The 13,944-nt window shown below is 41.0% G+C and overlaps 1 protein-coding gene across 22 annotated transcripts in view; it reads left to right on the forward strand.

The window, feature by feature from the left end:
* SYNE1 (spectrin repeat containing nuclear envelope protein 1) overlaps positions 1-13,944 on the forward strand; it is a 523,271-nt gene that overhangs the window by 402,275 nt on the left and 107,052 nt on the right. For all 22 annotated transcript variants that reach the window (XM_021936839.2, XM_031667714.1, XM_021936840.2 and 19 more), the window contains 8 exons: positions 2,611-2,784; positions 5,628-5,759; positions 6,271-6,467; positions 8,280-8,412; positions 9,116-9,298; positions 10,838-10,987; positions 11,536-11,712; positions 12,400-12,555. In XM_021936839.2, coding sequence (XP_021792531.2) covers positions 2,611-2,784; positions 5,628-5,759; positions 6,271-6,467; positions 8,280-8,412; positions 9,116-9,298; positions 10,838-10,987; positions 11,536-11,712; positions 12,400-12,555 — 1,302 coding nt within the window. The remainder of the gene's footprint in view (positions 1-2,610; positions 2,785-5,627; positions 5,760-6,270; positions 6,468-8,279; positions 8,413-9,115; positions 9,299-10,837; positions 10,988-11,535; positions 11,713-12,399; positions 12,556-13,944) is intronic.

Raw genomic sequence — 13,944 nt, forward strand, 5'->3', positions numbered from 1 at the left:
TTTCCTTTTCGCCCATTTGTCCACCTGGTCCTAGTTGCTCTCTCTGCCCTCCCTTGTCCTGGTCAGGGACTCCTCACTCACTCCTTGCTCTCCTCTAGAAATGTAGAGCTGACTACTCAGTTCCAGGGTTGAGTCGGTGTCTTTTACACGCATCGTTTAGATCCTCTGACCTTTACACATATGCTCCTCTAGTTGCTGTAGACCTCAGACTTTCTCCCTGGGAACAGCAAGGCCGTTTACTATGTAATCAAACTTGGGGGGCCTGAAATCACTCCATCGTTGTATGCCACAACAAAGCTCAGGTTGGACACTACTCCATGGTAAAAGAATGCCTATCTCTCTCACACACACACACACACCCACACACACCCACACCCACACACCTCTTGCATTATTGGCAATGATTACGGAAAGAGCAATTTTGCTAGTCCAGAAACCCAGCCTTCTAGACTATGGGAATTTCCAGTAGGGAAACTAAAAAAATCCCATTGGGTTATAGAAGTTTAAATCTTCTACCATTGTGTAGCTCTCTGGTGGCTTGTAAAGGTGGATTTTTTTTTTTTTTTTTTTTTTGTCTTTTTCAAATTGTTCTTCCTATTTTTTCCCAGACGTTTTTGTCCAAAGCTTCATGATTTATTAAAGCCTTATCATCTGGCTTTGAAACCGTTGCTTTAAAGTTCACAGCTGGTGTTTCTCAAATTGTTGACCATAGCAATAAAAGATCATTCTGAGTTATTCCAGAGGGGAAACTAGGATCAATGAGTATAAATAACAGGGAAATAAACCTCAATAGAAAAAGAACTATAAAAGGAGTAAACTGCCATTGAGCAGACAGCCCTTCTGGCCATGAGAAGTCCAGCCAAGGCTTTCAGGGCAGATGGACTTATAAAAGGAATCTCAGCTTTCATTGCACATTGGGCTAGATGAACTTCAAAGTCTCCTCCAACTTTAGGACTCTGTGATTTGGTAATTGTTGGTTAAAAATAATGATTCTAGCTTCTACTGACCAGCCCATTTTCTGAGGGAAAGTTCTGCAGTCCTGGTGAGAAGCACAGATAAAGCCACACTGCCCTTGGGTTTGAACACCAAGCTCTGCCGTGACTAGCTATGTGACCTTGGGCAAGCTACGTAGACTGGGGGTGGGGGTGAGGCTCAGTGTTCTCATCTGTAAAACTGGAAACAAAACTGCCTATCTCATAGAGTTATAGAGTTGTTAGGAGGATGAGATTAGTCAGATAAAGTATTTATGGAGTGCCTAGCAAACAGTAAGCGCACAATTAATGTTAACTGTCATTATCAGTTTCCAGTTCTTCCATTCTGTCATGGTACTGGGTACAGGAAATGGGATAAGGTCGACCTCCATCCTCCAGGGTCTATTATACACAAAGAGTAACATTTCAAAAACGTTTGTAGGATGGCGCAAGGCCTACAGTTCTGTTATGTGTAGGTATAATACAAGGAAAGCAAATCTTTAATATCAATCAGTGTGTGTAAAGCTGGGCTTGACAACATGGAATGAGCACCCAAACATCCTAGAAGTTCAGAAAGTAGAGCCCAAGCCCAGCCATGGAGGAAGGAAAGTCATCGAAAAGTGTCAAGTGAGAACATCTTAAGAACAGAGTAGAAGCAGAGGCCAAAGGTGGGGAACGGGAGCTAATGTGTCCGAAACACATGGAGGTACATGGCGGTGAGAGGCCATGCCAGGAAAGTAAGGAAGGCAGATTGCGCATGGACGAGGTATTACGAGGGTAGAGGAGTTTTCTCTGCAGCTGGCACACGTGAAGATCCTTGTTCTGGGGACACTATGTGTGCAGCACAGCCAGGTATAGGATGCACTTGAGTGGAGAGGGTGGAGAGGCCGATTAGGAGTCTAGAGCTCCCTTCTCTGTAGACGGCGACAAGTGCCTGGGCCAAGGGGGAGACCAGTGGGAGTGAGAGGATATTGCTCATATATTAACTGAGTTCCATCAACTTTCACATTTAAAGCAATGTTTTTTGTTTGTTTGTTTGCTTGTTTGTTTTGAGACAGAGCCTCCAACCAGAGCTCCAACCTGAGCTTGGCAAAGGAAAACTCAGAGCCTCTCTTCAAAAGAGCCCACCTTCGTTCTTAACTCTACCTTTCCCTGTGTTTCCTTTTTGTCCATTTGTCCACCTGGTCCTAGTTGCTCTCTCTGCCCTCCCTTGTCCTGCTCAAGGACTCCTCGCTCACTCTTCACTCTCCTCTAGAAATGCAGAGCTGTCTACTCAGCTCCAGGGCTAGGTTGGTGTCAACTCCTCTCCACCCAGGCTTGAGTGCAGTGGCACGATCTTGACTCACTGCAACCTCGGCCTCCCAGGTTCAAGCGATTCTTGTGCCTCAGCCTCCTGAGTAGCTGGGATTACAGGCACATGCCACCATGCCTGGCTAATTTTTGTATTTTTAGTAGAGATGGATTCCACCATGTTGGCCAGGCTAGTCTCGAGCTCTTGACCTCAGGTAATCCACCAACTTCAGCCTCCCCAACTGTTGGGATTACAGGCGTGAGCCACTGCACCCAACCCTAAACCAATTTTGATTCTAATGTAATACATGAATGAGTTGCTGACTTCTTTCTCCCTGAAAAATTGCAGGAATACTTTCAGGGCCTGGAATCTCATATGATCTTGACTGAAACACTCTTCAGAAAGATAATCAGCTTTGCAGTCCAGAAGGAAACCCAGTTCCATACAGAGCTGATGGCTCAGGCTTCTGCTGTACTGAAACGGGCTCACAAGAGGGGTGTGGAGCTGGAGTACATTCTAGAGGTGAGACCATTGATGTCATGTCTTCCGTGCTGCAGACTTCCTGCTGCAAAATGGACCTTTGATGCAAGACGCATTGATCCATGCAGTTTGCCTCATGTAACCTCAGAGCTAGCTGTGCTCTCCGGCTCAGGACTGTACTTTTCCTATGGTTCTGTGTTGCTCGTTCCCCCTGTGTTTTCTGTTTACATTTGGCTATCTGCTGTGCCATGTTGGAAGTAAGATATATACACACTGACTTCAGACTATGCATGAAGATATTTGGGGTTTTGATATTCAGACTGATAGCTTACTTAAGCATATGAAAAATATAGAAATAGGCCAGGTGCAGTGGCTCACACCTGTAATCACAGCACTCTGGGAGGCTGAGGTGGGTGGATCACTTGAGGTCAGAAGTTCGAAACCAGCCTGGCCAACATGGTGAAACAAACCAATGTGTTGAAACCCCATCTCTACTAAAAATACAAACAAAATTAGCCGGACGTTATGGCGGGTACCTGTAATCCCAGCTACTTCGGAGGCTGAGGCAGGAGAATCGCTTGAACTGGGAGGTGGAGGTTGCAGTGAGCCGAGATCATGCCACTGCACTCCAGCCTGGGCAACAGGAGTGAAACTCTGTCTCAAAAAAAAAAAAAAAGAAAAAAGAAAAAGAAAAATGTAGAAATATTTTTTTCTGTCCCAAATGCGGTTGCTCTTGGAACAGAATAGGTGCTCAGTGGTGGCTACTGGCAAGCTGTAGAACCCTGTGGAAATGTAGGACGTTATTGATGGGACAGTGCCCTCCTTTCTTTTTTCAGTAACTGTATCAGTTGCCCTGAACTGTTCCTGCTTTCTCATTCTTCCTGTTTCCCTTGGAAGTTTTAGAGATTATAATCTCTCTCCGCTTTTTTGGCTCCCCCACCCACTCCCACAATATTACTGAATATTGCTGCTCTTACCTGGGTTGTCTGCAGGTCATATTTGCATTTTTTTCCAAATGAGTTTTTCCCTGGGCCAACATTTTCATAGCTAGCTAACCCCCAAATCCCAGATGTAGAATTCCCTAATGTGGAATTCCCTGTATTTTGGAGAGACATCTACCTTTAACGTTCAAAATTTCTGTAATAATAGTTATGCTTTATTGACATGTCTGGCCCCTGGCAAGACTTCTTACACTTACATGAATCCATCTCATCCTTATCATAACCCTTTGAGGTGGTATTTTGAATCCCTGTTTCAGCAACGAGTCTGGGAGCAATGGCTTGCCAAGACACGTGTTAATTGGTGGCAGAGTCAGTGATCACACCTTCATCTGTCTGACTTGACAACCTGAAATGTGTGTTTCTCCGTGAAACTTACCTGATGACACCATTTAAATTGTAGCCCCACCAGGCACACACGTGGGCACTCCCTCCCATCCCTACCCAGTTCTGTTTTGTTCTCCCACAGCACAAGAACTCTATTATACCATACAACTTATTGTTTGTTTTTGGTTTACTCTTTATTATTGATTACCTGTCTCTCCTCACTAGAAGGCCTGGGTTTGTGTCTGTTGTATTTACTCCTAGATTCCTAGGCATTGAAAGGCATTTACTGCAGAGTAAAGTGAGCATACTCACACTGAGAAACTGCTGACCCACGGTGTAAATTATTGGAAAAGACTTCAACACATCTTTTTAAAAGTGTTTTCCAGTTTTAAATAAAAGAAAAGTCTGAACTTAGGAATAAGTGATTTGCTATTTTTCCTTAATAGAATATATAGACTATATATTCATATTTAGAGATATCTGTTTCACATGCAAATGTAATTGTTTTGCTTACTCGTTACATGAAAGGCAAACATGCCCATCTTTTTGACTTAAATCCTTACTGTGGTAAAGAATAAAGCCATGCATACCTGGGCTAGATGTGGTGGCTCATGCCTGTAATCCCAGCACTTTGGGAGGCTGAAACAGGAGGATCTCTTGATGCCAGGAGTTTGACACCAGCCTGGACAATGTAGTGAGACCCCCGTCTCTACAGAAAATTTTTTTTAATTAGCCTGATGTGGTGGAATGCACCTGTGGTCCCAGCTACTTGGGAGGATGAAGCAGGAGGATCCCTTGAGCCCAGGAGTTCGAGTCTGCAGTGATCCATGATTGTGCCACTGTACTCCAGTCTGGGTAACAGAGTGAGAGCCTATCTGAAAAAAAAAAAAAAAAAAAGGCCGGGCGTGGTGGCTCATGCCTGTAACCTCAGCACTTTGGGAGGCCAAGGCAGGCGGATCACGAGGTCAGGAGATCGAGACCATCCTGGCTAACACGGTGAAACCCCGTCTCTACTAAAAAATACAAAAAACTAGCTGGGTGTGGTGGCAGGTACCGGTAGTCCCAGCTACTCGGGAGGCTGAGGCAGGAGAACAGCGTGAACCTGGGAGGCAGATCTTGCAGTGAGCCGAGATCGTGCCAGTGCACTCCAGCCTGGGTGACAGAGTTAGACTCTGTCTCAAAAAAAAAAAAAAAAAAAAATGTGCATACCCGATAGAAGGTACACTGCACACATTATTCCATTTAATCCTCATGATGGAGAAGACAGCTATTATTATCCCCGTTGTAATATATGGAAAAGAGATACAGAGTTTAGTATCTTACTCACGACCATAAAGGGGCTTAGTGGCAGATTCCAGAGCCCATTCACAATGCTTTCAAGTGTCACCATTTGATTACTTGCCTTAAAGCCATCTTTTGCTTCCCAAAGCAAGCCCCAATGCAAACATCTCTGATGTAACTTTAAGGAGAATCTGTCAAGCACGTATTTTGCACACAAGGAAGAATATATTTCCCTAATGAGCCTTTTTTTTAGCTCACAGACAAATGTTGTGTTTCTAGACATGGTCGCATCTGGATGAGGACCAGCAGGAGCTTAGCAGACAGCTGGAGGTGGTGGAAAACAGCATCCCAAGCGTGGGTCTGGTGGAGGAGAACGAGGACAGGCTTATTGACCGCATAACACTCTACCAGGTTGGTGTTACAAGCCGCCACATTGCCTTTAGAACCTTACCAATAGTTTTAACAGAATGTAAACAAATTTGTGATCAATTACTTTATTAGTACTTTTACTTTTCTTTCAAGTTATTGGCATTGAAAGGAGATAATGTTTCTGTTATTTATAGTTGGACATTATTAAAAGTCTTTCTTTTTTCTTTTTAATGAGAGCTCTTTTTGAAAATTCAGCCTCCACCAAGCATTAATTTATGCTGATGCCACACAATTCTTGAAATAATAACAATAATTTGAAAGTTTTAAATCCACCTAAAGTCACTACCAAAATAATAATAATAATAAACAAAAGGAGACCATCTATACTTAAATATAGATGAAACATCTTGAAGTTTTCAGTGTTACTTGAGTGAGTATACTTTAAGTTCCAATAACAGGTAATGGGAACATTGTAGGTACTGGAGAAATTGTAATTCTTAAAGACAAAAATTGCATATCCAAACTTGTAACCTAATAATTTCAATGATTTTAGCATTTAAAATCTAGCCTTAATGAATACCAGCCCAAATTATATCAAGTATTAGATGATGGCAAACGACTTCTGATATCCATCAGCTGCTCAGATCTAGAAAGTCAACTAAATCAACTTGGAGAGCGCTGGCTAAGTAACACCAACAAAGTGTCTAAGGAACTTCACAGACTGGAAACAATATTGAAACACTGGACCAGGTAATACATGACTGTTTTGTATATTTTCAGATGAGTGCTACATTGTATTAATAAGGCTAGTGGGGGTGGGGGATGATGGCTGAAACCTATAATCTCACTACTTGTGGAGGCTAATGCAGGAGGATTGCTTGAGGCCAGCTGTTCAAGACCAGCCTAAGCAACATAGTAAGACCCCAATCTCTGCAAAAAATAAAAAAGGACTAGGTATGGTAGCACATGCCTATGGTCCCTGCTATTGGAGAGGCTGAAGTGGGAGGATTGCTTCAGCCTGGGAGGTCGAGGCTTCAGTGAGTCATGATCAGGCTACTGTACTCCAGCCTGGGCAATAGAACGAGAGTCTGTCTCAAAAATAAATAAATTAGGCAAGTAGATATTCACTTGAAAGTGACATGGCTCCTCTAGGAACTTATTGTATAGTTTGGAAAATAAAGATAAGCAGAGGCAGGGCGCAGTGGCTCACACCTGTAATCCCAGCATGTTGGGAGACTGAGGTGGGCAGATCCCCTGAGGTCGGGAATTCGAGATCAGCCTGACCAACATGGAGAAACCCCATCTCTACTAAAAATATAAAATTAGCCAGGCATGGTGGCGCATGCCTATAATCCCAGTTACTTGGGAGGCTGAGACAGGAGAATCGCTTGAACCTGGGAAGGGGAGGTTGCAGTGAGCCAAGATCGCGCCATTGCACTCCAGCCTGGGCAACAAGAGTGAAACTCCATTTCAGAAAAAAAAAAAAAAAAGGTAAGTAGAAAGTCCCCACTTGGATTCCTTTTTTTTTTTTTTTTTTTTTTTTTTTTTTGAGACAGAGTCTTGCTATGTCTCCCAGACTGGAGTGCAGTGGCGCGATCTCGGCTCACTGCAAGCTCCACCTCCCGGGTTCAGGCCATTATCCTGCCTCAGCCTCCCGAGTAGCTGGGACTGCAGGCGCCTGCCACCACGCCCGGCTAATTTTTTGTATTTTTTTTTTTTTTTTTTTTAGTAGAGACGGGGTTTCACCGTGTTAGCCAGGATGATCTCGATCTCCTGACCTTGTGATCCGCCCGCCTCAGCCTCCCAAAGTGCTGGGATTACAGGCCTGAGCCACCGCGCCCGGCCCAATTTTTTGTATTTTTAGTAGAGAAGGGGTTTCACCTTGTTAGCCAGGATGGTCTTGATCTCCTGACCTCGTGATCAACCCACCTCGGCCTCCCAAAGTGCTGGGATTACAGACGTGAGCCACCACGCCCGGCCTCCCACTTGGATTCTTGTATACTCATACAAACATATAATTAAAAGTGAGCAGGGAGGCAGGTGCATAACGCACCTTGCCTTTGAGTTTCACCCTCCCTTGCCTAATGATGTGTCTGAGAAATCACAGTAAAGCCTGAGAGGGAGAGAAACAGAAAATGGAAGTGGAGAAAGAGAAGAGTGGAAGGAGAGAAAGAGAAAAGTGGAAGCTTCTCAAGGGCAATGGGAAACATTCAGCAGGGTGGAGGATTGATTTTTACACAATGACATAGTCTGTGTCTACGCTGCCTTTATTTCAAAGGACCTTTTGTAACCATCATCTGATATTTTCTAAGTAGCATCAATGTGAAGGAGTAGGGGAAAGATACTTTTACACCCAGCTGAAAGACAGGCAAGCGGAAACCCAGAGAGACGGGCTTGATAAAGGTATCAATATTAAGAAAATTTCAGAGTGCCAACCTCATGCATTTTTCTTCTAAATCTTCAGACCTCTTGTTTTAAAACTGTTGGCATTGGTGAGTAATGTAGGTGAGCAGAAGATAGTGATGAAATGTTTACTTAATAGACTCCGTAATGTACTTACAGATACCAAAGTGAATCTGCAGATCTAATTCACTGGTTACAGTCTGCAAAAGACAGGCTAGAATTTTGGACTCAGCAATCTGTGACAGTCCCACAAGAGCTGGAAATGGTCCGGGATCATCTAAATGCTTTCCTGGTAAGTCTAAGAATCTAAGGCATTTGATTCAGGCCTGTAAGTTAGGCCTGACCCATACACCAGTAGAAAAGTAGTCAGGCCAGGCATGGTGGCTCACGCCTGTAATCCCAGCACTTTGGGAGGCCAAGGCGGGCAGATCACAAGGTCAGGACTTTGAGACCAGCCTGACCAACATGGTGAAACCCCGTCTCTATGAAAAATACAAATATTCGCTGGGCGTGGGTGTGTGCCTGTAATCCCAGCTACTCAGGAGGCTGAGGCAGGAGAATCGCTTGAACCCAGGAGGCGGAGGTTGCAGCGAGCTGAGATTGTGCCACTGCACTCCAGCCTGGGCAACAGAGCGAGCGACTCCATCTAAAAAGAAAAAAAAAAAAAGGAAGGAAGGGAGTCAACCATCAGTGAATATACTTAAAAAACTAAGCTATAGAGAATATATTAATGTTAACTATGTGTGTTCCATAATTGTGCAAAATAATAGGGTTCCATGACTCAACATTGCCTCTTCAGAGTAGTTTTCAAGTAGAGGCTTCGTAGTTTGCTTTCATTCGAGGGCAAGGGTGTACTGGTGTCATTTTCTTTGAGTGTTCGGTATAATCCCCTCCAGGATGTAAAGGAAGTTGTTTCATGCACTAAATTGATCGCTTTCCTTTTAATGAATGGTCTGGCTACTTAACCCTAATTTGAACATCGCTACTTGTTTCAGGAGTTTTCTAAAGAAGTGGATGCCAAATCTTCCCTGAAATCATCTGTTCTGAGTACTGGAAATCAGCTCCTTCGACTGAAAAAGGTGGACACAGCCACGCTGCGCTCTGAGCTGTCGCACATTGATAGCCAGTGGACTGACCTGCTAACCAATATCCCAGCCGTCCAGGAGAAGCTCCACCAGGTACAGAAAGAAGGATTGCTTTCGTGGGAAATAACTGACTTAAGCTATTTGACATGGAAAAATATATTCGTTTTTTGCTTTTGCTCACAAATTTGAATCAGCTTTGTCCCAGACACCCGGCCTCCTCTTTCCCATTGTGTTAATATTAAGAGTGAACTCAGGCCGGGTGCAGTGGCTGATGCCTGTAATCCTAGCGCTTTGGGAGGCTGAGGAGGGCGGATTGCCTGAGCTCAGGAGTTCAAGACCAGCCTAGGCAACACAGTGAAACCCCGTCTCTACTAAAATACAAAAAATTAGCCTGGCGTGGCGGTGTGCGCCTGTAGTCCCAGCTACTCGGGACGCTGAGGCAGAATTGTTTGAACTGGGGAGGCAGATGTTGGAGTGAGCCGAGATCGCGCCACTGCACTCCAGCCTGGGTGACAGCGAGACTCATCTCCAAAATAAATAAATAAATAAATAAATAAAATTAAAAAAGTGAACTACGCTACAAAGCCCTGCCCCGAAGGCATTTCCTCTGAGGGTTTCTTTCTTGTATGTATGTGGGTGTGGGTATGTGTATTGGAATGTTTGTCTGACTTTGTTTAAACTCTGTTTTCTCCTGGATAAAATGTGGACAATGACATACACTTTTCTCATAAAGTGAGTGTTTATGAAGATTTAGAACATAATACATGTAAAAAAAATCGTATGTATAGGAGAGCAACTGGCTTTCAGTAGATGTAAATACTCCTCTTATCTGAAAATACACCTACCTCCCCTGAAATCCCAGAACATTTTATCTTTATCTGTCTTTGATACTCATCACTGTGTTTCAGGCAGGATAGCTGTGTTTCATGTACATGCCTAATCTCTCCTAAGCAGCAGCTGTGCGCCCCCAGAGGGCAGGAACCAACCCACGTTCATTGCTATATCTTTCAGCACCACACAGAAGTTGATATACAAAGATTTTAAATGATTGCTTTTGTTCCTCCAAATCATCATAATACACATATGCATAAATGCGTGCTATGTTAAGTAAGATTTCGAATTGTAAGTACTGTATATCAGCTAAGGACTGAGGAAATTGGCTATGCTCTTAGGAATAAATTTAAGAGTGCCAAAAAATCTAGAAAATGATAGCTTGTAGTGTGGTATTTTTCTTTCTTCTTTTAACATTCTTGAGTCAATATGCAGAGATTTTATAAGATAATTAATAAAATACATCTGTTGAATGTTTTATGGTTAAGTTTTTTTAAGCTCATAAAACTAGTTATAAAATAAGAATAATATTCTCTTCTTTCTGGTGTTTTGATTAATTAGTTAATGTTTATACAATGTTTATAGTATTGGATGTCAGGTGAACATAAAATGACTATTATTGTTCAGCATTTGCCTGATGTTTGACTTCAAGCTTTCAATAGGGGTAAGATCTCCAAATGTCATTAAGGAGTGTTATCTCTCTTGGTACATTTTTAAGAATTATTGGAGGGTTTTTAAGTTAGCAGAAGTTGGGGTTTCCATTTTAACACTTGGGACTTGTTCTCTCCCTGACTTGGACAGCTCCAGATGGATAAACTGCCTTCCCGCCATGCCATTTCTGAAGTCATGAGTTGGATTTCTCTAATGGAAAATGTTATTCAGAAGGATGAAGATAATATTAAAAATTCCGTAGGTTACAAGGCAATTAATGAATACCTTCAGAAATATAAGGTAATTAAAATTTTTTGTTTTTAACTTTTCATATGTTGAGACCATTTTATTTGAAAGAACTAAAAAATTCAAATTATAGTAACCAAGTCTTGGAATGTACGTTTCCTACACATTGACCAGATAGGAATTCAAGAGCAAGAAAAATGCATTATCAGTTACAGAAATAAGAAGAAATATCTGGTACTAGGAATGATTTTGAATAATTTTATGTTATTCTTAAAGAATTGCAGAAATTATAAAAATAAATTTATAAATATTTTATAGTGAGGTTATATAATTTATCTAGTTCTAAATCTTCTACCTAAGAAAAAATATATATATACACACACACACACGTATATCTGTGTTTATGTTCATATAAACATATACAAATATATATATTTGGCTTCCAAAAATAATGAGTTGTGTGAATACAGACAAATTGAGCCATTTTAGCTGAGTTATAGAAGTGATAATATTAATACTGAGGTTACTTAAGGCTTTCCAACTCATGGAAAAATAATGAGACATTTATTGTATAATCTTATTTTCTCCTCTTTTTTTTTTAGGGTTTTAAGATAGACATTAACTGTAAACAGCTGACGGTGGATTTTGTGAACCAGTCCGTGCTACAAATCAGCAGTCAGGATGTGGAAAGTAAACGTAGTGATAAGACTGATTTTGCTGAGCAACTTGGAGCAATGAATAAAAGTTGGCAAATTCTGCAAGGTCTAGTAACTGAGAAGGTAAGCCATTGGCTTGCCACCGTCCAGATTTACATGAAAACCCCAAGAACAGGCACACTCTGTAAGGAAGACTGTGTTCACGAGTAGTGTGGCTCTACTGGGCAAAGAACGCTTCCAATAATACTGCTGAAGGTTAATCACCCTAAACTTTCTTTAACCTGTTGATGATTTTCTCTTATACACTCTGTGCTCTTTGTATATTTCATGATGTTTCCGTTTTCTAAAGATGCCTCTTGATTTATTTTGCCTTTGGTTCAAGTTGACTTTAGTCCTTTATTGTTTCCCAATAATAGTCATTGATTCATACTTTATGAAATTCATTTATTAAATCAAACTTGTCCAGCCCACGGGCTGCACGCGGCCCACGACGGTTTTGAATGCAGCCCAACACAAATTCGTAAACTTTCTTAAAACTTTATGAGATTTCTTTTGCAATTTTTTTTTTTTTTTGGATCATTGGCTATTGTTAGTGTTCGTTTATTTTATGTGTGGCGCAAGACAATTCTTCTTCCAGTATCGCCCAGGGAAGCCAAAAGATTAGACACCCCTGTTTTAAATCATGTACACAATGAACTGTATTTTAAGAATTCTTAATGTGGAGAAAATGCTGGCTAGAATAATTAGCCTGCCAATGATTTGATTTTATTAAAATAAAGTTGCAAATTTCATTTTATTGTGTTTGTTCAGATCCAGCTGTTGGAAGGGTTATTGGAATCTTGGTCAGAATATGAAAATAATGTACAATGTCTGAAAACATGGTTTGAAACTCAGGAAAAGAGACTAAAACAACAGCATCGAATTGGAGATCAGGCTTCTGTTCAAAATGCGCTGAAAGACTGTCAGGTAACTTGTCCAGATGGCTAACATGAACCATCTCACAATTTCATGGCATATGCTAATGTGTTTGTAGGCCTTGAGAGTTGCAAGTTAAATATTTTTTAAAAGTTGCATTTAGTAACAAATTTTGCTGATTATGTGAGTTTATAGGTTTTTTTAAATAAAAAAAATACATTAGAGTTTTTCACTTGTTTTTAAAAATTTGAAATTATGAAAATTTTCAAACACACTCATAAGTAGAGAGAAATGCTGTGACCCCTATATACCGAGCATCACATTTAATAATTATCAAGATTTGCAACCTGGACGACATGGTGAAACCCTCTCTCTACAAAAAGCTATAAAAATCAGCCAGACATGGTGGTGCTACACCTCTCAGTCCCAGCTACTCAGCAGGCTGAGGTGGGAGGATTGCTTGAATTCAGGAGATCAAGGCTGCAGTAAGCCGTGTTTACACCATTACACTTCAGCCTGGGTAACAAAGCAAGACCCTGTTTCCAAAAAAAAAAAAAAAATTGCATAAATTATTTCTTTTTCTAAAATAGATTTCCTAGTAAATACCAGACGTCGTATCACTTTATTCTTACATACTGCAATATATATCTTTGAAAAATACTTTTTCTTAATGCATCCATATTATTATCACCATCAAAAGTTTAATAATTCCTAATATTATTTTATGTTCAACTCATAGTCATATTTCCTCAGTTGTCTTTAAAATGTCTTTTTCACATTAACTTATTCAAAATAAGGATGCAGACAATATCCATAGCTACATTTGCTTGTTAGATCTCTTAAATCTTTTGAATATTTTTTTAAGACCATAACCTGTCACAGAAACTGTCAATGGGTGCCGTGTTCAGGATTGGCCTATGAATGTCCTTAAGAGGTTGTTTAATTTTTTCTTCTCTCCTCTGTATGTCCTATAAATGGAAGTTAGCACTAGAGGCTTGGTTGGATTCCTGTTCACCTCCTCTGAGCAAGCACTTCACAGCAGACTTCCTACTAACTATTAATTATTATTATTATTAATATCCTATTATTAATTAATAGAAAGTATCCATGTTACTTCCTCTTTTGTCACATGGGGAAGTACACAGAGTATGCTTGTTCTACTCTGAGGAATGAGGATTGAAAGCTCAGGTGAAGCAGTAACATTCCAAATGTTTTCCAGTGACTCAGGGACACACAGGTCTTCTTGTGTACCCAAAAGAAAAGTGAGCTATTGCAGTTAATGCTGTAATAAGATTTTTGAAAATAATTCATGAGTTCATATAATGTTACAGATTATGACTGTTCTCTTATAGTGTTTCCTAAAAACAATTGAAAACTCAACAGTGAAGTAATTCTACAGAAAAGCTTCTCTCTGCAAGTCTTGTTTTTATATTCTGGGTT

Source organism: Papio anubis, chromosome 6, assembly GCF_008728515.1.
Source record: "Papio anubis isolate 15944 chromosome 6, Panubis1.0, whole genome shotgun sequence".
In the NCBI taxonomy this organism is placed as follows: domain Eukaryota; kingdom Metazoa; phylum Chordata; class Mammalia; order Primates; family Cercopithecidae; genus Papio; species Papio anubis.